General features: G+C 42.5%; 2 protein-coding genes across 6 annotated transcripts in view; both read right to left on the bottom strand.

Moving 5' to 3' along the window:
* ankrd6b (ankyrin repeat domain 6b) overlaps positions 1 to 22,599 on the bottom strand; it is a 64,901-nt gene that overhangs the window by 18,999 nt on the left and 23,303 nt on the right. For 3 of the 5 annotated variants that reach the window (XR_014869339.1, XM_085132787.1, XM_085132788.1), the window contains exons 2-7: positions 17,876 to 18,408; positions 10,256 to 10,354; positions 7,111 to 7,209; positions 6,581 to 6,679; positions 3,240 to 3,338; positions 1,099 to 1,197 (exon numbers count right to left, since the gene is read on the bottom strand). Coding sequence is in view for 4 of the 5 variants with exons in the window: in XM_085132787.1 (XP_084988913.1) it covers positions 1,099 to 1,197; positions 3,240 to 3,338; positions 6,581 to 6,679; positions 7,111 to 7,209; positions 10,256 to 10,354; positions 17,876 to 18,163 (783 nt within the window). In the remaining variant the exon portion in view is untranslated. The remainder of the gene's footprint in view (positions 1 to 1,098; positions 1,198 to 3,239; positions 3,339 to 6,580; positions 6,680 to 7,110; positions 7,210 to 10,255; positions 10,355 to 17,875; positions 18,409 to 22,599) is intronic. The other 2 variants (XM_085132789.1, XM_085132791.1) reach the window with 1 other exon arrangement.
* LOC146502688 (uncharacterized) lies at positions 13,397 to 17,877 on the bottom strand. Its single transcript, XM_085132792.1, has 2 exons — positions 14,971 to 17,877; positions 13,397 to 14,366 (listed from the first exon to the last, which is right to left on the bottom strand). The coding sequence occupies exons 1-2, from the start codon at positions 15,521 to 15,523 to the stop codon at positions 14,098 to 14,100; spliced, it is 822 nt and encodes a 273-aa protein (XP_084988918.1). The 5' UTR covers positions 15,524 to 17,877; the 3' UTR covers positions 13,397 to 14,097.

Below are 22,599 nucleotides of genomic sequence, written 5' to 3'. Positions count from 1 at the left end.
ATTATTAACTTATTTTCTATCACTGTGAACCTGTTAGTATTGATGGGATATTTTAATGTACAATCTGAACCTTCACACATTTCAGGGTGGCTGTAGCTCAGGTGGTAAAGCAGGTCAACCCTAAGTTGTGCTCCGATGATCCATTGGAGTATGAATATGTGTGAATGTTAGTACGCACTTCTGCAAGTGCTTGTATGAATGGGTGCTCCAGGAGAGTAGAAAAGCACTATATAACAATCAGTCCATTTAACATTTCATTATATGAAATGACATCTCCAAAAAAGGTATAATGATTTGTAATGCGATTAGAGAATTTCCAGCTACTGATGGTCAATTGCTCAAATGCTTTTCAAGGTGCTACCTGCTGCTTCTACAAAGAAATGGTGAATAGCACAGCTTTGAGTTAAAAGCAAGAAGCAGCGACTGGCAGCAAGCTGATGGAGGAAGTGGATGCATTGTGAGACCCTATCCCAAGTCAACCCACTACAATTTCTTAAGACAACTCCTTTTTCAGTTATTTTGACAAGTGAGTGGAAGGAGAAATGATGTAGTCATAGATGTTAATTCCTGTTAGAATTTATCATATTTATCATATTTATTATGGATCTGACATCATTATCAATATGTCTGCCTTTAAAAAAATACTGGCACTCGCCAGTGCTAACCTTCAGCCTCCTGTCAGGCATACCTATGGTTTCAATTTTAAAATTCTATGCTGGCTTGTTGTCAACTTATGGCAGTCACAAGATTGTCAGAAAACGTGACCTCTGACCTTGAGGTTGAGTCCCCTGAGATTCTAGCTTGTGACAGACAAAGACAATAATGAGGAGCTGGCTAAAATGTGATCCAACAAGGACATATTAGTGGCTGGATATAGTTGGAGAAATACACTAATTAGAAAAACTGAGTCATTCCTTGAGGACTAAAGCAGGAACTCACAGAAAATCATAGGCCAACCTCAAGTCAAGACAGTTTTTATAAATTTCTATAAAACTCGTGAACATTTTAGACAACAGAAAGTGCCACTTATAACTACTATGGTTTTTCAATGTGCTAAAATTAAAGACATGCTTCTCCTGAGTCTACAGAGACACTCACATTGTTGTTGATGCGACTGTCTGCTCCAGCCTCCAGTAGCAGGCGTATCGCCTTCTTATGATTCAGTGTAGCTGCCACATGTAGTGGAGTGTCTCCAGCCTGAGGAAATTCATCACACACAGACATGCACATGAATATGAAACAAATAGTTTTTAAAAACATCAATATTAAAAACAAAGGAGAAAGGAGTGCTTCCTGGATTTAAATTGTGTCTCTTTGAGGTGCTCTTTGGAAGGGATAAATAGGCTAAATCATCAAAGAACAATTCTTCTCAAATAAATGCACGGTAATGTTTGACATAAAAAAAGGTGTGTTAGGTAATGTTAATATAAGTTTAACCTTAACTTGAAGATCTCAAACAGATGCCAGTTCTTTATTATTGTGGTCTATTAAACAATGCAATTACTAATCCAATTCCAAAACAGTTGGGATCCTGTGTAAAATGTAAATAGCAACAAAATGCTATGATTTACAAATCATAAAACAGTATTTTATTTACAAGAGAATATAAAAAGCATACTGATTATTAACTATGAGCTATATACCTGAATAAAAAAGGTTATTTCAGTTAACTTCTTCATTTATTAATTTTGATCTTAATATGACTCAGTCAACATAATATCCTCACTCCTCCATGTTAATCTTACCTTATATGATGTATATAATCTCATCCTTAACATGCAAATCCCCACCTTATATGGTTCATTTAATCTACTAGTTATAATTTCATTATATAGTTAGTTTCATTATATAGTATAGTTATATAAGTTCAACTAATATGATATATGCAATCAAGTGGAAAAACTTGTGTGTCTCCCTTTCCATGAATCACTGCCTTATCATGGAAGAGGGGTTATATTGTCGGGGGGCTTTGTTGCCTACAGGTAGGGTCTCCCATTGGTCCAGGGTGAGGAACCAGACAAAGGGCGATTCAGAAGACCTTGCCAGTACAAGATCAAGGGAACAGCTAAACCCCTTCTCTTATCTTATCTTCTCTTCTCTTATCTCAGGATAGGGTTACTGAGACCCCGCCATGTAGCCTCGCCTGGGAAGGGTACCCGAGGGCAAGCACCTGGTGACCAGGCTTTGGCCTATGGAGCCTGGCCGAGAGCAGCCCAAAGAAGGGACATGGAATGACCCTCCTGTAGACCCAGCACCCACAGAAGGCACTGTGTGCCAGGTGTCCCTGGGGAAAATCTATGCCAGGGTGGTGGAAAGGAGAGTCCATCTGTTAGTCAAACCTCAGATACAGGAGGAACAATGCGGCTTTCGTCCGGGCTGCGGAACACTGGACCCAGCCTCTTAAGAATGTTTCAGGGTGGGTGGGAGTTTTCTCAACCAGTCTACATGTGTTTTTTGGGAGTATTCTATGGGAGGTGCTTTGGGTGTATGGGGTGTCTAGCTTGATGTTATGAGCCATTTGGTCCTTATAGAACCACTGCAGGAGCTTCATTCACATTGCAAATCATGCTCTGCACCGGAGGGTTCGAGTTAGGGTTCAGGACCAGCCAGTGGAGCACCTTTGACTCGGGCAAAGCAGGACCAGACGGCAGTGCTGTGACCTCTTGCCTGTATTCCTGATGCTGGGGTTGCACAGGGCACACAGCTTGCAGTGCTAGAGCCTGAAGGACACCCTTTATCTGAGCCCACACCAGAACCCAAGGGTGCCAGGCAGCCCCCACCAGCACCTGAATATGAGCCTGAATCAGCGAGTCCTGCATCAGCAGAATTCAACCCCCAAAAATCAGTACTTGTTGGCCTCAAGCAACCAGAACCTGCGTCCGAGGTTTCCACATCAGACAGCGTGTCTGCAATAAGTGGGGCTTAGAATAAAAATATTAACACACTTTATGTCAAATAAAGGAATAAACTTGTTCTTTTTGTTGAGTGCATGTATACAGCACCAACTATAAAGTCAAGGCACTTTTTATTATACGGTAAAGACCCTATGATATTACAAAGAGAACTCCAACTATCAGAAAAACAAGATTACTTGATTATAGTGGATAGAAAGAGCTACTAAAAAAAAACAGTTCTATAATTCAAACGTGATTTTTTTCACATTACAGGAAAAAAGTTCCAATTAATTTTTCATCAAGTAGCTTTTACCAGAAAAATGCCCCAGTCAGTCGACAACTCACCAAATTCTTTTCTGACACAGAGCAATATGCTCCCAGCAAGATGCGAATCACAGCCAGATGATTGTAGCGGGCCGCCACATGTAGACAGGTATCACCTGCCTGCAAGAAATAATCACTGGTAAATAATTTTACAGCATTCACATTCCTCAGGTCAAAGTAGTAAATCTCCCCAAACACAGTGTAAGAGATTTACTACCTTCACTCTCAAAGCAGATAACACACATAGCCTAGAACTTTGTGTGGGGGACCATGTTATCGATGCTGTCCAGCACTTGAATGTTGCTGACAGTATTCAACTTTTTATTCAACTTTTTTTTTAAAAAAGAAGAAAAAACAAGTTCATTTGTTTTTGAAGCTCAAACAATGAAGGTTTGGAAATATATAACAATATTACAAATAGTATATTATGAATAATAATATAACACATTAAGATTAACTTAAGGCATCTATGAGTCATTAAAGGCATTATCATGCAATAAATGAATCCACTGTTGTGACAATTCTTGCCCTCTCTGTACCTAACAAATGCACTGTCTGAAAAAGATCAGATCTTTAAGAACAAAAGAGGTCATATATATTTTTCTTTCAAGTTTACATTTTTTAAATTCAAACTCAAAATAATAATCAGCAGTAGTGATTGTTTTATTATTATTTTACTATTCTATAATTATGGTGCACTTGGATGCTTACAACACAGAGTGTGAACTTTGCTAGGATTTAAAATCAGTACCATTTATTTGCATGAAAGTTATATCAATAAATATTAATAAATAAATATATATATATATATATATATATATATATATATATATATATATATATATATATATATATATATATATTAGGGGTGCAACGATACACAAAATTCACGGTTCGGTTCGGTTCGATACTTTGGTGTCACGGTTCGATATTTTTTCGATACAAAAAAATGTTCATGCCTTTTTATTAATTTGTCATTTATTAAATTTTCACAGCACATTCTGCACCACATCTCTGTGCGTTCATCATTTGTTTGAAGCCAGCTCACCTCCTGCAACCACTTGTCCGAGAATACGTGCTTCTTTTGTGGTTTGGACTCCTTCTGACATTTCTTTGGAGGTGGAGGAACACCAAAGTAACTGCTTAAAGGAGCTTCTTCGACATCTTTAAGAGTTCTAAACAAATGTCTGTCCTCCTCCAGAAAATCTTATGTATGCAAACACGCGTTGCAACTTCTTATCTTGTGCGAGTTTTTTATTTTGACAGCGAATACGCACCTGCGGACCACTTATGTGCAGACCTGGTTATTTAGCTCGTCATATTGCAGCCACAGAAATTCTTTTGTCCATGAAACCATAAAGCTGCACTTTCTTTTTGCCTTATAGTCTGATTTGTCATAAAGTTTCCGTTTTGTGGTAAGCTTTTCTTTGGCTGTCATTTCTTCACCCTGACCTGTCTTATTTGGCTCAGCAGAACTAAAATATGTATCCTGCTGCTTTTACACACGCACTCACTTAACGCTCAGCGATTCTCTGCGCGATCAACCTCTCACATGTTTAAGCTTGCTGCGGGAGATTTCACTTGTCATGTTTGCATAGTAAGCTAACGATTGATAAGATGATGTCAGAGGAATTGGTGCGCAAATTATCATCACTCACCGATCAGTGCTGTCGCTCTCTATACACAGTTCGCGCGATTGCAAAGTGAAAGCAAAAAACAAGCGCAAATTCAAATGCGATTTCAATATGTCACATATTCACAGTGGCTCACCGATGCCAATGACATAATTACCCAGCTACATTTCCGAAAGAATGCAAAAGCATTGACATATATTTTTCCTTCCTACGATAGGCCAACGGGCAGGGCAGGGCAGCCCGACTGGAAAAATCGCTAGCCCCGGGACGTCGGGCTAGCGATTTTGCGAGCCCTGTATCTGATTGAGGAATCACTCATCTTTGGAAAAGAGAGTTTATTACAGAGGAATGGCTCTTTCCAAAATAAAAGCTATAATATACGCTTCTTCTGGGCTATATTCTCAGCAGCATATTAAACATATCAGGTCCCCATAAGGAGAATCATGTGCTAACCGCTGACTCCGGTAAAGTTTGTAGCATGCCTGCTTGTTGTTTTTCTCTGCTTCCACTTGTCTTTGCACTAGGATGATGTCGGCGTAAATGTGCAGTCATATTCGTTGTGTTCCCACTAGTGCTGTCAGCGTTAATCTGAAATGAGGTTAACGCCACAACACGGCAAATCTCCGTTAACGAGCTACCGCGGATTGCCCCGTGTGTGGGGCTGGACAGCCAACACGTTCTAACTGCGCTAATGCACTAGTTCCCACCCATGTAATTGAGCATTGCGTGGCACATCCAACATACTGTTTTACTTTAGTCCATGACACGCTTACCTTCAGGGTCATACATCACATGAAAACCAAAATAGTTCCAAACGCCAGATCTGAATGAGGGTGGGGGAGGTTCAATTTGCCATGTTGCAAGGAGAGCTTAACTTCTGTCTCGCTAGCTTGCCCTGCGCTCAGTGAATCTGTGTTCGACTACTCCGCCTAGGCTGCACTGTCAAGCGCAGATCCACTGAGCGCTCAACACAGACAGCACCGTCAGAAGGAAAGTTGATAAAATAAATTAAAAATGTTGTATTGTTCGATACATATGCATACCGAACCGAAAGCACTGTATCGAACGGTTCAATATCGATACGAGTATCGTTGCACCCCTAATATATATATATATACAGTACAAATAAAATGTTCACGTTTTCCAACGTTGTCTTCCCAACAGTTTCACTGGATGGCCAGGAAGCGTTCACGATGTCTTCTCTGGCGCTGCTAATTGGCGTCTGTCTTGTGTCAGTGACGTAAAAAACGGATTTAATGCGATATGACCATTCAAACAGCAGTCGCTTTCTAAAACATCAGATATGTATCGGATTCAGTACCACACACGAAAGTGACCTGAGTCGGATTTGAAAATATCGGATTTGTGCTGTTCACACTGTCATACCATGATCGGATATTGGACGCATAGGGTCAGAAAAGTCGAATTTGATGCGCTTTCGTCTGCAATGTGAACGTAGCCAAAGACAGAGGCTAACACAATAAAACAGGAATCAAATGAAAAAAAAAAAACAGTCTCAAAGTACAAAGTGAAAACACTGGGTCAACGAACCAGAAACCCTGACAGTACAAGATCTGCATACAAATTAAGAACACCAAACACCTGACAAACTCTTTTTCTCACGCTTCACTGCCAGAGTGGATATTAGATATTAGGGTTCCACAGCCTGCCAAATTTCATCTCTGAACAGGAACAACTACCAGACACTTGCAAATGCACATAACTTACATGGTTTTTGCTGTCAGGTCTGGATCCACCCAATAACAGAACCTTGGTGCTCTGAGCATGACCATTCTGACATGCAAGGTGGAGAGGTGTATTTCCTGCCTGCAAACAGGAGCAGAGAGAGTATGACATTTACTAGTGTTCCCTGGAGATACTTTTGTTGCAGTGACATATACCATATATGTATATTGTCTTTTTTAGGTGGAAGAAGTATTACAGTATAAAAACTGACTCACAGTCCTCAAGCATTCACAGACTGGCTGTATTGACAAAATTTTAAATAACACAGACAAAAACTAAAGACATTTTCTACCAGCGTCTTTAGTAGAAAATGTCTGAATCTATTTTTTTTCCAAGCATAGATTATAGCCTCAGTTTTCTTTTTTGTCTAAAGCCTAGTTTTTAATTTCAACTATCAAGCATATCTTTCACACTTTAAGATTTTTGTTATATTTGGTTAACTACAACAATATTGATTAGAACTTTCAGCCAATGTATTCAGTGCTGCAATCTCAGGTTAAGTCTAGGTTCACCTTGTTTTTGGTATAAACATTGGCTCCAGCTTTCACCAGCAATTTCACAGATTGAGTGAAGCCATGCCAGGACACCTCATGGAGAGCAGTATTGCCATCCTGACAGAAGACAAAAAGGCAAATGAACAACAAACAGATTGATGTTTACAACTCTGTCAACTCAAATTGAAGAGAAGCTTAATTTGATCAAGTTTCAATTTTATTCAATTAAATTTTATTTATGCAGTACCAAATCACAACAACAGCCGCCCCTAAACAGTATAACAGTAGACCCCACATTCATAAGGAAGTCATGAACTCAGGTTGGTTATGAGGGAATTGGAAGGCCAGCACACCGCAAAACTGTAGAACAACAGAAGCTGCATCAACATAGTTGTTATTTCCAGTAGAGGGTCAAGTGATAAAACTGTAAATGCAAGGCTTTAATTTGGAATTTAAAACCAAACTACACCTATCTTTTCATCATTTATAATTGAATATAGACACACCCAGCATATTGCCAAAACTATTGGCTCATCTGCCTTCATAAGCATATGAAGTCAGTTACATTACATTCTTAATTCAGAGGGTTGGACATGATACCGGCCATCTGTTGTTGCTATAACAACTTCAACTCTTCTGGAAAGGCTTTCCACAAGGTTTAGGATTGTGTTCATGCGAAAATCTTGACTATTCTTTCAGAAGCGCATTTGTGAGGTCAGACACCGATGTTGGACGCTAAGGCTGGGTTGCAGTCTCCGCTCTAATTCATCCCAAAGGTCAGGACTCTGTGCGGGCCAGTCAGATTCTTCCACACACAAATTTGTTCCTCCGTGTCACTATGCACCTTGCTTGTGCACTGGTGCGCAGTCACAAATAGGGTTAGGAAACAGAAGAGTTGTTAATCTGAGTTGGTAATCTGCCGGTCTATCAATTCTGTTTATTGCTTACACTTGCGCTTACACTACAATCAGCTGATTTCAGTTGATGTGTGGGAGGACGAAATAGCGGCACAGTCTACAGTGTGGATATGGGTATTGCTTTGGTAAAAAGTGCAAACTGCGTCTATAACAGAAGACTGCAGTCATAGAAACAACAATGATACTGCACAGCACTTTCAAGTTCCCAGGCCCCTGGTAGAGGACCCGAGTTTGCCATTCAGACTGGAGAAGTGTAGATGGATGGTAACAAAGACAGAAAAGCTAGTCAGAACCAAAAGGATTGCACTACTAGAAGGCAACACTACAGACATTTGGGATAACTTTAAGTACCTTGGAATCCCAAAGCAACGGTGATAAGGCTACTAACAAAGCAGCAACCACCAAATACCTGCATAGAGTAAGGCAAGTCCAGAGGAGTCAGCTGAACGAGAAGAACAACATCCAGGCAATCAACACCTACATGCTGCTAGCACATCGCTGCTGGATTAATAAGGTGGCCAAAGAAGGAGATAGAAGCCACTGACAAGAAATTTCCTTATCATGCATGGAGGGTTTCAACTAATGGTTGATTATGGTTGATCCATAATCCGAACCGATCTCACTCCACGGTTCGTCACGCACGTGATCCGAAGATTCGAAAAAGATGAAAAAAGTATGTGTATGGTGCACGTGGTCAGTCTGTCAAGCGATAGCTATGGTCAGCGCTAGCGGTCCAAGTGGAGGAGCAGAAGAGTTTGCGGTATTTAAGCAGCCCTTTGCTGCCCAATCTGACCAGGCTAAAGTTATTACAAAAGCTATTGGGGTGTTTAGCTGCAGACGGGAGGCTGTATTCTGTTGTGCAAAACAAGGGGTTTAAACTAGTCAACGCGTTAGTTAACGCATTGACGCTGTGCAGCCCCACGCACAGGAAGATCCGCGGTAACTAGTTAACGGAGATTTGCCGCGTCAATGCAGTTATGGCATTAACGTCATTTTAACGAGATTTACGCTGACAGCACTAGTTTAAACTATGATGAACGTGCTTGAGCCACGCTATGACATTCCATCGCGCGTCCACTTCAGTGACAAGATCGCTCCAAGCATGTATGAGCAGGAAAAGTTTAAAGTTATGACTGAGCTGTCCCAGGCATCTTCTGTTGTCCTAGCTACAAATGGGTGGATCTCCAGGGCAACGGAAAGCTACGTGACCATGACCGGTCATTATATCACAGCGGAGTGGTAGATAGAAAGCCCTGTACTGTCCTATATTGCATCTTAATTTGTTTTTATATAATTGCGTGGAATGATTCTTGAGTTGAATGTTTTTTAATAGGCAAAAAATACTTAAATAAGTCTTCTTTTTTTTCTGCTGATCCGAAAATTGATCTGATCCGTGAGGAAAAAAACGTGATCTGATCCGAACCGTGAGACTTTTGATCAGTTGCACCACTAGTTTCAACCCACGTCCAGCACCATTAGACTGTATGCTAAATGGAAAGAAAGTAGATTTTCAGAACCACTATCCAGAATGAAACAACACAAATCCATTAGAAAGAGTACATCAGAAAGATGAACACAACGAATAATGTGCATATTGACTATCTCAGGCAGCAGAAACACAAGAAAGAGAAGGAGCAAGAAGAGGAACCATCATGGAAGGACAGGCCCCTGGACAGCATGTACCAACAGTAGATAAAAGAAGTGGTTGATATTGGAGGTCTCTTCTGCCAAAAAAAACAAAAAGTTCTTCTTCCCACCATTGTTAAAAGTTGCTTTGTGGGGGAATTTTCAGATTTCTGGAATTTTGTCTCTAACCTTACTATATAAAACATCTTGAGGTGACTGTTGTTGTGAATTGCAATTATACATAAAAAATGTACTAAACAGAATTCATTTTGGATCAGACCAAACTAAAAAGTCTGAAAGTAGGAAGCAAAAAAGTAACTTAACAGTAAATATGAAGACAGTCAACTTTTTTAAATACTGCTTTGCAGCTTGTCGATATTAAAATACTAAACTCATGACTACAGAACAGTTTAAAAAATATATAAATATTTGTAAACATTTAAGCACAGAACAAAGCCACTGTATATTTGTATAGTCAGTCTCCAAATTTTGACCATTTAAGTTTATGACTTGATGTGTAGTTCTACAGAAAAACCAAAAGCAAAAAAGTCCAGTTGTAAAGAGGTTCACAGAAAGCAGTTTATTAAATATGTATCTGAAAGTATAGTAAATGATCATACCTTGTCCTGTCTGTCCAGTGCGCAGCTTTCCTGGATCAGAGCATTGATAATGTCACTGTTTCCCACCACTGCTGCTCTATGTAATGCCGTCTGTTCTCCCTGTCAACAGAAATATAAAGACATAGAACTGACTACTAACACATGGTAACAACACAACACTGATTAACTGCAAAGTGTTTGAGAATCTTGTTACCCCAATTTGCAGTCCTTGCAATGATTCACACACCTCATTCAAATCTATTATTTGAATTTTGTTCAAAGCAATAGGAACTCATAACATTTTAAAATAACAAAACAAGAACATCAAATTTGAAAAATTAACATGCAACCCAGACCCATGAGGGAGGGAGGGATGGATGGCAAGACGGATGAATGGGCGGTCCGTCCATTCATCGTCATCCGTCAATGGATGAAAAGCACGACACATCAGCTATGAACACCATGCAACTGAAATGGAAGACATACCCCATTCCATCAGCTCTGCTTGTTTTACCTTGGGCGTGCAATTGGTTTATTGGCTTTACCATGAGGACTCTACGTGCCTATTACGGAGCCTTCAGTCATAGCCTACCTCCATATGTGTACCCATTGCATTCGGCACTATTGCTACATGCTATGTGGGGTGTGAAGATAAAACAGCTAGCATAAACCCGGGACCCACTAGCTCCTCCTCATTTTCAGAAATCTGGCACAGCTTAGCAATTTTGTTACTCCAACAGGACTTGATTCACAATTTTTAAAGTTACAATATATTTATATCTCTATATATTTATATATATATATATACACTACTAGTCAAAAGTTTGGAAACACCTTCATTTAATGGTTTTTCTTTATTTTTACCAATTTCTACATTGTAGACACATAGTGAGAGTATCAAATATATGAAACAAGATATATGGAATTAACTCTCATCACTCAAGCTCCATTCAAACCACCTACATCTCATCTCCAGCACCAGCGTCTAGACTCCAGGGGGTCCTGCTCTAATCCCCTTCACAGCTGGGGTTCTGTTCTGACAGGACGAGTTTAACTGCCAAACATTTATCTGTATTTTGTTCATCAATAAATCATGTTCATTCTTTCTAATGATCTGTCCTTATTGAAGGTCAGTCCATCCATAAAATTGCTAAAACTTTCAATGTGTCCCGACGTGCAGTTGCAAAAACCATCATGCGCTATAACGAAACTGGCTAACATTAGGACCGCCCCAGGAAAGGAGGACCAAGAGTCACTTTTGATGGTGAGGATAAATTCATCTGAGTCACCAGCCTGAGAAATCGCAAGTTAACAGCACTGGAGAGGGTCGTGCTAGTGGAGAGGCAATGCGTTGTCGCTAAGCTGCGACACATGGAAAACAGGGTGGACCTTCATTGTGGGTGGAGGACGTAAACAATAAGTGACCGGATTGATTCTGCCGTGATTTAATACGGGCCAATAAACCTGTGAGCGAGCTTTTTGGCTTCGGTACGGAGTTTCAGGGGTCTCGTGGAGAGCCAGACCCAGTTCCCTGGTTGAAATGAATGGCCTGGCTGGTGTCGGCAGCGATGTTGTTTGGTGTATTGAGCATTGCATCAAGAAATAGCAGCCCATGCCTCGATCCAGGCCAGTCGACATCAACAGACCAACCGCTGGGCTGCAGGTACTTAAACCTCTGCCTCCTGGTGGTCAAAGATAGGAGGGTGAAAGCCATGATAAATTTCGAAGGGAGAGAGATCGGTAGAGGAAAAGATGTAGAGGTTGTGAGACAGCTCTGTCCACAACAGCTAGGCCAAAGAGACGGTTGGGTGGAGATGAATCATCTCAAAAAGCGTCCCAGTTGTTGGGCGGCCCCTTCCGCCTGCCCATTAGTCTAAGGGTGGTAGCCAGACCTGAGACTGGAAGAGGCCCCAATCAGACTGCAGAAGACCTTCCAGAAACTAGCGGTGAATTGGGGTCCCCTATCAGAAACGTTAGCCCAGGATGAGAGGAGAGGATGCAGCAGAGACCACGAGAAACTGGATCTACTCCTAGTGCTCCCCGATAGACATGCAAACTGGTTGGGTCTGGAACTGAATGGGGTAGTTGTTGGAGACGGTGTCCGTCTACCAAGTGACAGGAATAAATGGTTAACTGGGGTTAGCGAAATGTGGAGTTGAGAAGCTAGATTCAGGTCGATGAAGTTTTCAGCCACTCCTGAGTCCAGGAGAGCCTCAAGAGGGAACCTTTTTTGTTTCAGGTGAAACGTTACCTTAAGCTGGAAATGGGAGGGGTCTGAAAAACAGGAGGAGCCAAGTAGGACTCCCCCGCAGTCTACCTGGCCACATTGTTTCCCGGACCTAGAGGACACAATGTTGGGCCAACCCAGAGTAAGCACAAAGGCCTTCAGGCAAGCATATATTTCTCTCCTCTTTGGATAGCCTGCCCAGCTGCATAGGCTCCTCGGTGGAAAAATTGCTGGTATTAGCAGCTACTCCTTCAGAGGAGGGGGGAGGCGGCGGAGGAGTATCTCTCTGAGACTAGAAGGGTTTAAAGACCCGAGGAGTGTGACGAGGTGGTGACATAACTCGATGATCAATTTTCAAGGCGAAATCTACAGTCTCGTCCAGAGTCTTGGGAGCCTCGCGTACTCCCATCTCATCTCAGATGTAATCCAGCAATCCCGCCATAAAAAATGACTGGAGAGCAGCATCTCCCCAGTTTAACTTAGCAGCCAAAGTACGGAAGTCTGACAGGAAATGACACACTAACTGATTACCCTGACATAAATTAAGTAGATGAGACCCCACCTCCACTTTACTGCAAGGGGGACCCTCCATGAACACATCATAATCATTGTAAGCTGGAAACTTGCCATTGTCAATGGCAGATGGCCTGGCCTCCCCCGTCACCTGACCTAAACCCAATCGAGATGGCTTGAGATGAGATGGACTGCAGAGTGAAGGCAAAAGGACCAACAAGTGCTCAGGATTTCTGGGAACTCCTTCAAGACTGGAAAACCATTTCAGGTGTCTACATCAAGTTTATTGAGAGAATGCTAAGAGTGTGTAAAGCAGTAATCAAAGCAAAGGGTGGCTATTTTGATATCTATGTATATATATATATATATATATATATATATATATATATATATATATATATATATAAATCCCCCCCCCCCCCCCCCCCCCGCTCGCCCCTGCGGGCGGTCAGTCCTTCAAGCTCAGGTCCTCTACCAGAGGCCTGGGAGCTTGAGGGTCCTGCACAGTATCTTAGCTGTTCCTAGGACTGCGCTCTTCTGGACAGAGATCTCGATGTTGTTCCTGGGATCTGCTGGAGCCACTTGCCTAACTTGGGAGTCACTGCACCTAGTGCTCCGATTACCACGGGGACCACCGTTACCTTCACCCTTCACATCTTCTCGAGCTCTTCTCTGAGCCCTTGGTATTTCTCCAGCTTCTCGTGTTCCTTCTTCCTGATGTTGCTGTCACTCGGGACCGCTACATCGATCACTATGGCCGTCTTCTTCTGTTTGCCTACCACCACTATGTCTGGTTGGTTAGCCACCACCATTTTGTCCATCTGTATCTGGAAGTCCCACAGGATCTTAGCTCGGTCATTCTCCACCACCCTTGGGGGAATCTCCCATTTTGACCTCGGGACTTCCAGGTTATACTTGGCACAGATGTTCCTGTACACTATGCTGGTCACTTGGTTATAGCGTTCCATGTATGCCTTGCCTGGTAGCATCTTGCACCCTGCTGTTATGTGCTGAATTGTCTCAGGGGCATCTTTACACACCCTGCACCTGGGGTCTTGCCTGGTGTGATAGACCCCAGCCTCTGTGGATCTTGTGCTCAGAGCTTGTTCCTGTGCTGCCATGATTAGTGCCTCTTTGCGTCTTTAAGTCCAGCTTTGTCCAGCCACTGGTAGGATTTCTGGATATCAGCCACTTCCGCTATCTGCCGGTGGTACATACTGTGCAGGGGTCTGTCCTTCCATGATGGTTCCTCGCCTTCCTCCTCTTTTTTGGGTTTCTGCTGCCTGAGGTATTCACTGAGCACGCTGTCAGTTGGGGCCATCTTCATGATGTATTCGTGGATGTTCGTTGTCTCATCCTGTACTGTGGTGCTGACACTCACCAGTCCCTGGCCTCAATTCAATTCAATTCAATTCAATTTTATTTATATAGCGCCAAATCACAACAAATGTCGCCTCAAGGCGCTTCATAGATACAGAGAAAAGCCCAACAATCATATGACCCCCTATGAGCAAGCACTTTGGCGACAGTGGGAAGGAAAAACTCCCTTTTAACAGGAAGAAACCTCCGGCAGAACCAGGCTCAGGGAGGGGCGGCCATCTGCTGCGACCGGTTGGGGTGAGAGAAGGAAGACAGGATAAAGACATGCTGTGGAAGAGAGACAGAGATTAATAACAGATACGATTCAATACAGAGAGGTCTGTTAATACATAGTGAGTGAGAAAGGTGACTGGAAAGGAAAAACTCAATGCATCATGGGAATCCCCCGGCAGCCTACATCTATTGCAGCATAACTAAGGGAGGATTCAGGGTCACCTGGTCCAGCCCTAACTATATGCTTTAGCAAAAAGGAAGGTTTTAAGCCTAATCTTAAAAGTAGAGATAGTGTCTGTCTCCCGAAACCAAACTGGAAGCTGGTTCCACAGAAGAGGGGCCTGAAAACTGAAGGCTCTCCCTCCCATTCTACTTTTAAATACTCTAGGAACAACAAGTAGGCCTCCTTCCTTCCGCTTGGGGTGAAACCCTCCATGCATGGTCAGGAGCTTTCTTGTCTTGGCTTCTATCTCCTCCTTTGGCCAGCTTATTATCCCAGCCGGGTACCTGATCACGGGCAGGGCGTAGGTGTTGATAGCCCAGATCTTGTTCTTACAATTCAGCTGACTGCCCAGGACTTGCCTGGTGGTTGCAGGTTTCCTAGCGGCCTCTTCATGGTTTCCATTTCCCTGTGGGATGCCCAGGTACTGGTAGCTGTCCTCTACGTCTGCAATGTTGCCTTCTGGTAGTTCCAACCCCTCAGTTCTGACTACCTTCCCTCTCTTTGTTATCATCCGACTACACTTCTCCAGTCCGAACGACATTCTGATGTCATTGCTGTATATCCTGGTGGTGTGGATCAGTGAATCGATGTCTTGTTCACTCTTGGCATACAGCTTGATGTCATCCATGTACAGGAGGTGGCTGACAACTGCTCCATTCTGTAGTCGGGATGTTGCAAAAAACAGCAAGTTGAAGGTACAATTCCTTGAGTTATGTCTGAACATCCTTGACATTTTGAGCCAGCTGGTTGAGTGTAAATTAGCAAATTAGCTAGCTACTTAAAAACAAAAGATATTTCAGTTTAAACTTGCAAGTTATTAAAAGAAACGCCAGCACGGCAGTAACACGCACCTGCCACTCTGGGTTGCTATGGAAACCTAGCCTCCAGTCCTGCCTGCAACGGTGACACCTTCCTACCAGATGTGCTGAACAACTTCTATGCACGGTTTGATGCTCAGTGACATGTTGGCAAGGAAGTCCACCCGCTCCTCACAACGACCAGATTATGTATGTGACCTCGCCTGATGTGAGAAAAACTCTTTAAAGAGTTAACCTACTGAAGACTGCTGCGCCAGATAAAATCCCTGGGAGAGTGCTCAGAGAATGTGCAGACCAGCTGACAGATGTCCTCACTGATATCTTCAACCTCTCTCTGAGCACTGCTGTCATCTCAACGTGCCTCAAGGCCACCCCCTTCGATCCTGTGCCAAAAAAGTACCCAGTGTCCCCAGTGTCCTGCCTCAATGACTATCGTCCCGTTGCACTCATACCAATCATGATAAAGTGCTTTGAGAGGCTCGTCATGAGGGACATTAAGACCCTGCTGCCACCCACACTGGACCCACTGCAGGTTACACTGCACCACCTTACAACTTGCCCTCACCCACCAGGACAATAAAGACACATATGTGCGAATGCTGTTCATAGACTTCAGTTCAGCATTCAACACAATAATTCCTCAGCATTGGAAAACTGAGCCTGCTGGACCTGAACACCTCCCTCTGCAACTGGATCCTGGTCTTTCTGACGTAGGTTCACATGTGGGCGATCGTGGCTCAAGAGTTGGCAGTTCGTCTTGTAATCGGAAGGTTGCCGGTTCGAGCCCCAGCTCCGACACTCTCGGTCATTGTGTCCTTGGGCACAATTTCACAATTTCACCCTTCACCCGTTGCCTACTGGTGGTGGTCAGAGGGCCTGGTGGAGCCAGTGTCCGGCAGCCTTGCCAGTCAGTGCGCCCCAGGGCAGATGTGGCTACAATGTAGCTCGCCATCACCAGTGTGTGAATGGGTGGATCACTGAATGTAGTGTAAAGCGCTTTGGGGTCCTTAGGGACTAAGTAAAGCGCTATACAAATACAGGCCATTTACCATTTAGAGACCTCAGACAGTCCGGACCAGTAACAGCATCTCCAACACCACCAAACTGAGCACTGGAGCCCCTTAGGGCTGTGTGCTTAGCCCACTAACCGCTAACTCACGACTGTGCAGCAATGCACAGTTCAAACCAGATCGCCGATGACCCGACTGCGGTGTGTCTTATCAGCAAGAACGATGAGTCAGCATATAGAGGGTATACAGGGTGAAACAGCGGACTGGTTTAGCATCATCAACCTGTCTCTTAACATGGACAAAATAAAAGAGATGGTTGTGGGCAGTTTAGCATGTGTGCACATGCCATACGGCTAAGAGTGGCTGGCTTGGGTTTGAATCCGACCGCATGACATCCGACCCTCTCTCTCTCCCTCCGTGTTCTTGCTCTTAGTTCATTGTGTCTGTCAATAAAGGTGAAAAAGGCCAAAAAACTAATAGATGGTTGTTGAGATCACTGTCCACTTTACATTGATGGATCCTCTGTGGAAATCGGCAAGAGCACCAAATTCCTTGGTGTTCACCTGGCAGAGAACCTCTCTCCTCCTGGTCAAAAATTGTATTATGCATGTTCCTGGGTATCAGTATCAAATTTGAAATTCTAACCCTGAAATTCAAACAACCCTAGTTCCAGCTAATGTTCTTCTTTTTTTTAGGGGGGTCTTTTTGTGTGCTTTTTTTTTAATATATTAGAGCAGAGGGTGGGAAGACACAGCAAAAGTCCACAGGTTAGACTTGAACCAGGGACAACTGAACTACACCAGCACTCTAGGGCCTACTAATGTTTACATTTTTGTATATTCCTAAGGGTAATGAGTTATTCCTGACTATGTCAGTAATGGTTTTAATATGGTGCAGTTATAGCAACCACAGATAATGTTGTTTAGTCACAGTTTGTCCAGTGTGGTTCATGTGATGAAATGAAAGTAGTCAAGTCCCAGGAAAAGTTTCCACACTTAGGATCAGCCGTAAATGGAATGCTGGCCATAGAGAAGATTAGCAGTGAGTGACATGACAGTAGTAGTAGTTTGACATCAGAGCACAAAAAGAAAAAAAAGAGTAATGACTTCCATGAGATAAAGAACACGAGGGAGAGGCAAAGAACAGGGTCAATCCAAGCTAGAACGAAGCTGAGCAGTGGTTGAGTAGTAGCAGTGTTCAGGGAAAGATGGGGGGGTACAGATTTTTGTTGAATCAGTAGGACCAGATTTGGCTAACCTCTTTCAATTTCCCTGATCCTCCATGCTCTTTCTTAGCCTTTCTCCAATGGCTTCTCCCTTCTTCCTCATCGTCCTTTTCCTTCTTTCTCAGTCTGCATCTCTTGCTCCCCCCAGTGTTGGAGGCTGTACTGCAACCTGCTGCAGAGCTCATTGACCACAGAGAGTGAATTTGGCAATACCAGAGATCTGGGTTATCACTGTCTGTGGGGAAGATGGACTTGCATGCTGAAGGAAGACCCATCAGTGGGCAGACCAGAGAGTCCCATTCAAGGCCACTGGGGGCCATCAAACTACAGTTATGTTTGTGTAAAAAGCTGAATTAAAAAAAATTATTGAGAAGCAAAAAGAGAAGCAGCTATTGGTGACGACATGCTTAGGACTGCGGTAAGAGCTGGAACTGGACAGAAGGATGACAGACTTGAATCTACTCACATCGTCTTGGATGTCCAGGTTGCAGCCAGCTTTGAGTAGGACACGAACAACCTCAATATGGCCTTTGTAGGCAGCCAAGTGTAAGGGACTTCTGCCATACTATGGACATAAAAGAAACATTAAGACAACATCAGAGTGCACACAAGATTATCACTGGAGAGTAAGCTAGTCAACTGTAAAAACTCTATATCAATATTTGATGCTGTAGACTGTGACTGTGGTCAACTAGAGGCACAATTCAATTCAATCTGCTACATGGTATCAGTAAAGAGTCAACTGAAAACCCAATTCTCAGTCCATGCTTTAAAAGTATAGTACACATTTTGCACAGAAAATAAACAGTGCATTACAGTGTGTTTCTCCCCAATATAAGGACCCTCAAATATGAATGTTATTGTATACATATAGACAGTAAAACCCATATTTTTGCTGTATATAAGTATATGTACTGTCAATCTGTGGCACGGTACCACAACAAAGGAGGTCTGGATCAGTTCATTGTTTAAAAAAGCCATAATCTCTGATCCTATGGGTATTATCCAGTAGGCAGTGTAGAGCTCAGGTGGAGCCAGTGGGTGAGAGGACCCGCCCAGAGCTGATTACCTTTCTTCTCCGAGTGTCTACCCCACTGCCTCTGATAAAAGCCACCCCCAAGTAGCCTTGCAGTCCCAGCATTCATGAGCCACACACGTTAAAGGAAGCTCCCCTCTAGATCCCTTGAAGTCCCAAGAGTCTTTCACTTTTAGGCTAGAGTAGTAAGAGCTGTTTATACTTATGTCCACCACTTTGACTTTTTAAATGTTCAATATTTTATTAAAGCAATTAACAGGAGCAAAGCAGAATCAAATAATAATAACAAAAACAAAACTATTAAAAAACAAATAAAACAAAACAATAATCAAAGCATTTGAGTTATACTTTTCTATTTAATGCACTCTGACACAATGATGATTTTTTTTCTAATTTTCGAGAGGAGAGAGGTTGAGAAGAGACAAGTACATCCAGACCTGAAGATGCACTTATCTCTGTTTTTGGTGTTGATAATAACAGTCCAACGGGAAACCAACACCCTTGGAAATCCAAATCCCCCCCCCCCCCCATGAATAAATTGGAAATCCAAATGTTCCCAATGTTATAATCCACAGAAAAATAGAAGTTGTAATCTAGCAGGAAAACAATGGAAATCCTATTGCTGTTTTAGACTTATAATCTAGCACAGCAAAAATGAGCAGAGAAAAAGCCAAAAAACACAAAATAGGTTTTTAAGTTCAGAGTTTGGACAGCAGTTGATTCCTCTGATGTCTCTGCTGGAATTTCAACTGTAAACTCCTAGATCCAAGAGTTCAAAGTTTGTCTTCTGAACTGCTCCTCTCGCAGAAGACAAAGAGTGTGAGTGAGAGGCCTGTTATTAAAATCCATCCATCCTCTCCTGCTTATCCTTATCAGGGTCGCAGGAGACTATCCAAGCTACCAAATGGCAAGACAGATGGATAATTGCCACTCTGTTGCAGGGCTAACACAGAGAGACAGGGAAAAGAGAACACACGCAAACTCCACATAGAAAGGCCCCAGCTAGATGGTGGAGTCAAACTTGCACCTTCTTGCTGTGAGGTAACAGTGCTATTCGTTATATAGTTTAAACTTAGACCTGATTATATTCTGATCAGTATTAAGCAATTAAGCATGGTTAACTGTCTGCGTAACCACACATAAATTATAGCCCCTTTTCTATTAGTACCTACTCGGCCAGGGCTCAAGCAATCCGAGCAGGTAATAAATGTGACGTGGTCAGATTGCATGCCACTGACTGGCTGGTTAGTGTCTCGTTCAAAAAATCAAAACCACAATTTTTGAAACTGGTAACAAGGGAAATGGCTCCAAAAAAACACTGCTGTGTTCCCTGGAGTCTGATGAAAAACCACAGCCCAAGCAGCAGGTATATCGTTAGCTTGATGTCCACCTTTGTCGCATATTAATTACGTCACAGGACGTGCAGGTGTGTTGCTATGACGACAAGCACACACGGGGTAGTACTGGGTTGTAATGGAAAACTAGTTGAGCTGAGTCGAGTTGTGTTGATCTGTGGCAAATCGATCCGGGTAGGTACTAATGAAAAAAGGGCTTATGATTCTGTTACAACACACTTAATACCATTTCTCTTAGAATCTCAGAATCACGTATAACGATAGGTTGGGACACAGTGCCTCTCCCTTAGAGATAGGGTGATAATTTCAGCCATCTGGGAAGGGCTCAGAGTAGAGCAGCTGCTCCTCCACATCGAAAGGACCCAGTTGAGGTGCTTCCAGCATCTGACAAGGATGCCCCCTGGGCGCCTCCTCAGTGAGGTGTTCCCGGCATGTCCCACTGGGAAAAGACCCCGGGGCAGACCCACATTGGAGAGATTGCATGTCTCGGCTGGCTTGGAAACGCCTTGGTGTTCTCCCAGACAAGCTGGAGGAGGTGGCTGGGGAGAGGGCCTTCCACACATGAATGTTTGCTTCAGTTACTACCAGAGCCATAATTATCTTGGCCTGCCACTACCTCTTAGCTGCCTCCGGAGTCCCACAAGCCAACTAAGCCTAATAGGAGTCCTTATTGGCTCATTTCAACTCAGGTGTAAACACACTCCTAAACCATGAGGAAAGTCTTTCCAGAAGATTTGAAGCTGTTATAGGGAAAAGGGTAGGCCAATATGTGAACGCAGATGAGTGAATACTTTTGGCAATATTGTGAACATTCTTGCAGACATTACACAGTTTTGAATATAATGAAGGCAATGTGGGATAACACTTTGATGTTAACCTTACCATTTTCCAATAACAGCAAGCTAACACTGATGTTAGTTTAATGACTAATCCTGAAAATTTCAGCATATAGCAGCAGCTTAGTCAAACCATATACTAACGTTCACGGGCAACTGAATAGTGTCTGTAATTGATAAATCTGTTTCCTAGCAGAGGGGAGACGAGTTACCCTGTTTATTTAGAGTAAGAAATGCATATTTGGAAGAGCATAGTGTGGACTCAGCTTTTGACCCAAGACATATATAAAGAATGAAGCACAGCCCTAAGGAATCTGTGTCAGTGGAATCCATCTGGCTCTACAGCAGCTCAGCTGTGATACTGTTAAACATCTGGATCCCTGCAGCTCAGTGCCAACTTCAACTCATTATGTTTAATTGAAACATGCAAACAGAATTTTCTTAAATGCAAAAATTATATAAATAATCTCAAGTATAGTCAAATATCAACTACATAATCTAAACAAAGGCATAAAAATGTACCTTCAGTCTGTCTTTTTGGAAGGTTTTCTGAAAATAATAGCAGACATGTTTTGTGCTGAAAACATGTTACGAGCATGTACACATTAAATAATATTAATATTAATAATATTAATTCAGTGTCTAACCTAACAACCCTCAGGTCAGTGGCTCAGAGTTTAATGGTCCATGTATATGTAAAATGTACATGGACCAAGTACACCCCATCCACCCTTTACACCCACCCCTGTTTGCTGCATGTATCACTTCCATATACAATAGAATAGCTGCCGTCAGCCTTCAGCAAGCTGTATAATTTAACATGTCTAGTATTAGACTTCTGAAGGCTTACTGCAGATTATTGAATAATCACCCCATTAGAGCACTTTGCTCTCGGACTGCAGGCTTACATGTGGTTTCTAGAGTATTTATGAGCAGAATGAGAGGCAGTGAGCCTTCAGTTTTCAGGCTCCTCTTCTGTTAAACCAGCTTCAAATTTGGATTCATCAGACAGTTTTAAGCCTAATTTTGAAAGTAGAGACAGTGTCTTTTCTTTTTGGTAAAGCATATAGTATTTCTTCTTCAGTCACCTTTCTCACTCACTATTTGTTAATAGACCTCTCTGCATTGAATCATACTTGTTATTTATCTCTTACTCTGTCACAGCATGTCTTTTGTCCTGTCTTTCTCCCCTCACCCCAACCAGTTGCGGCAGATGGTCACCCCTCCCTGAACCTGGTTCTGTTCTAGGTTTTTTCCTGTTAAAAGGGAGTTTTTCCTTCTTCTTGTTGCCAAAGTGCTTGTCATAGTAGGTCATATGATTGTTGGGTTCTATTATTATTGGGTTGTTGTATTATTATAGGGTCTACCTTACAATTACAATATAAATACAATATATTGAGGCGACTGTTATTGTGATTTGGCACTGTATAAATAAAACTGAACTGATTTGAATTATTCGCTGTATAAAATAAACATGAGAAGCTACAGAGTTTGCTTTTCTTCTCGTTGGAGTTTTTTGATCAGGTGTT

The sequence above is a fragment of the Neolamprologus multifasciatus genome, chromosome 15 (genome assembly GCF_963576455.1).
Source record: "Neolamprologus multifasciatus chromosome 15, fNeoMul1.2, whole genome shotgun sequence".
Lineage (NCBI taxonomy): Eukaryota > Metazoa > Chordata > Actinopteri > Cichliformes > Cichlidae > Neolamprologus > Neolamprologus multifasciatus.
This window is presented reverse-complemented; position numbering and strand designations above follow the sequence as displayed.

Bases quoted from the DNA above. Each gene is read 5' to 3' on its own strand.
- LOC146502688 (XM_085132792.1), bottom strand. From the start codon at position 15,523: ATGTCAAGGATGTTCAGACATAACTCAAGGAATTGTACCTTCAACTTG. The intron at 14,367-14,970 runs GCCTACTTGTTG...AATTGAATTGAG, and splicing joins CCCCAAGCGGAAGGAAGGAG to GCCAGGGACTGGTGAGTGTC.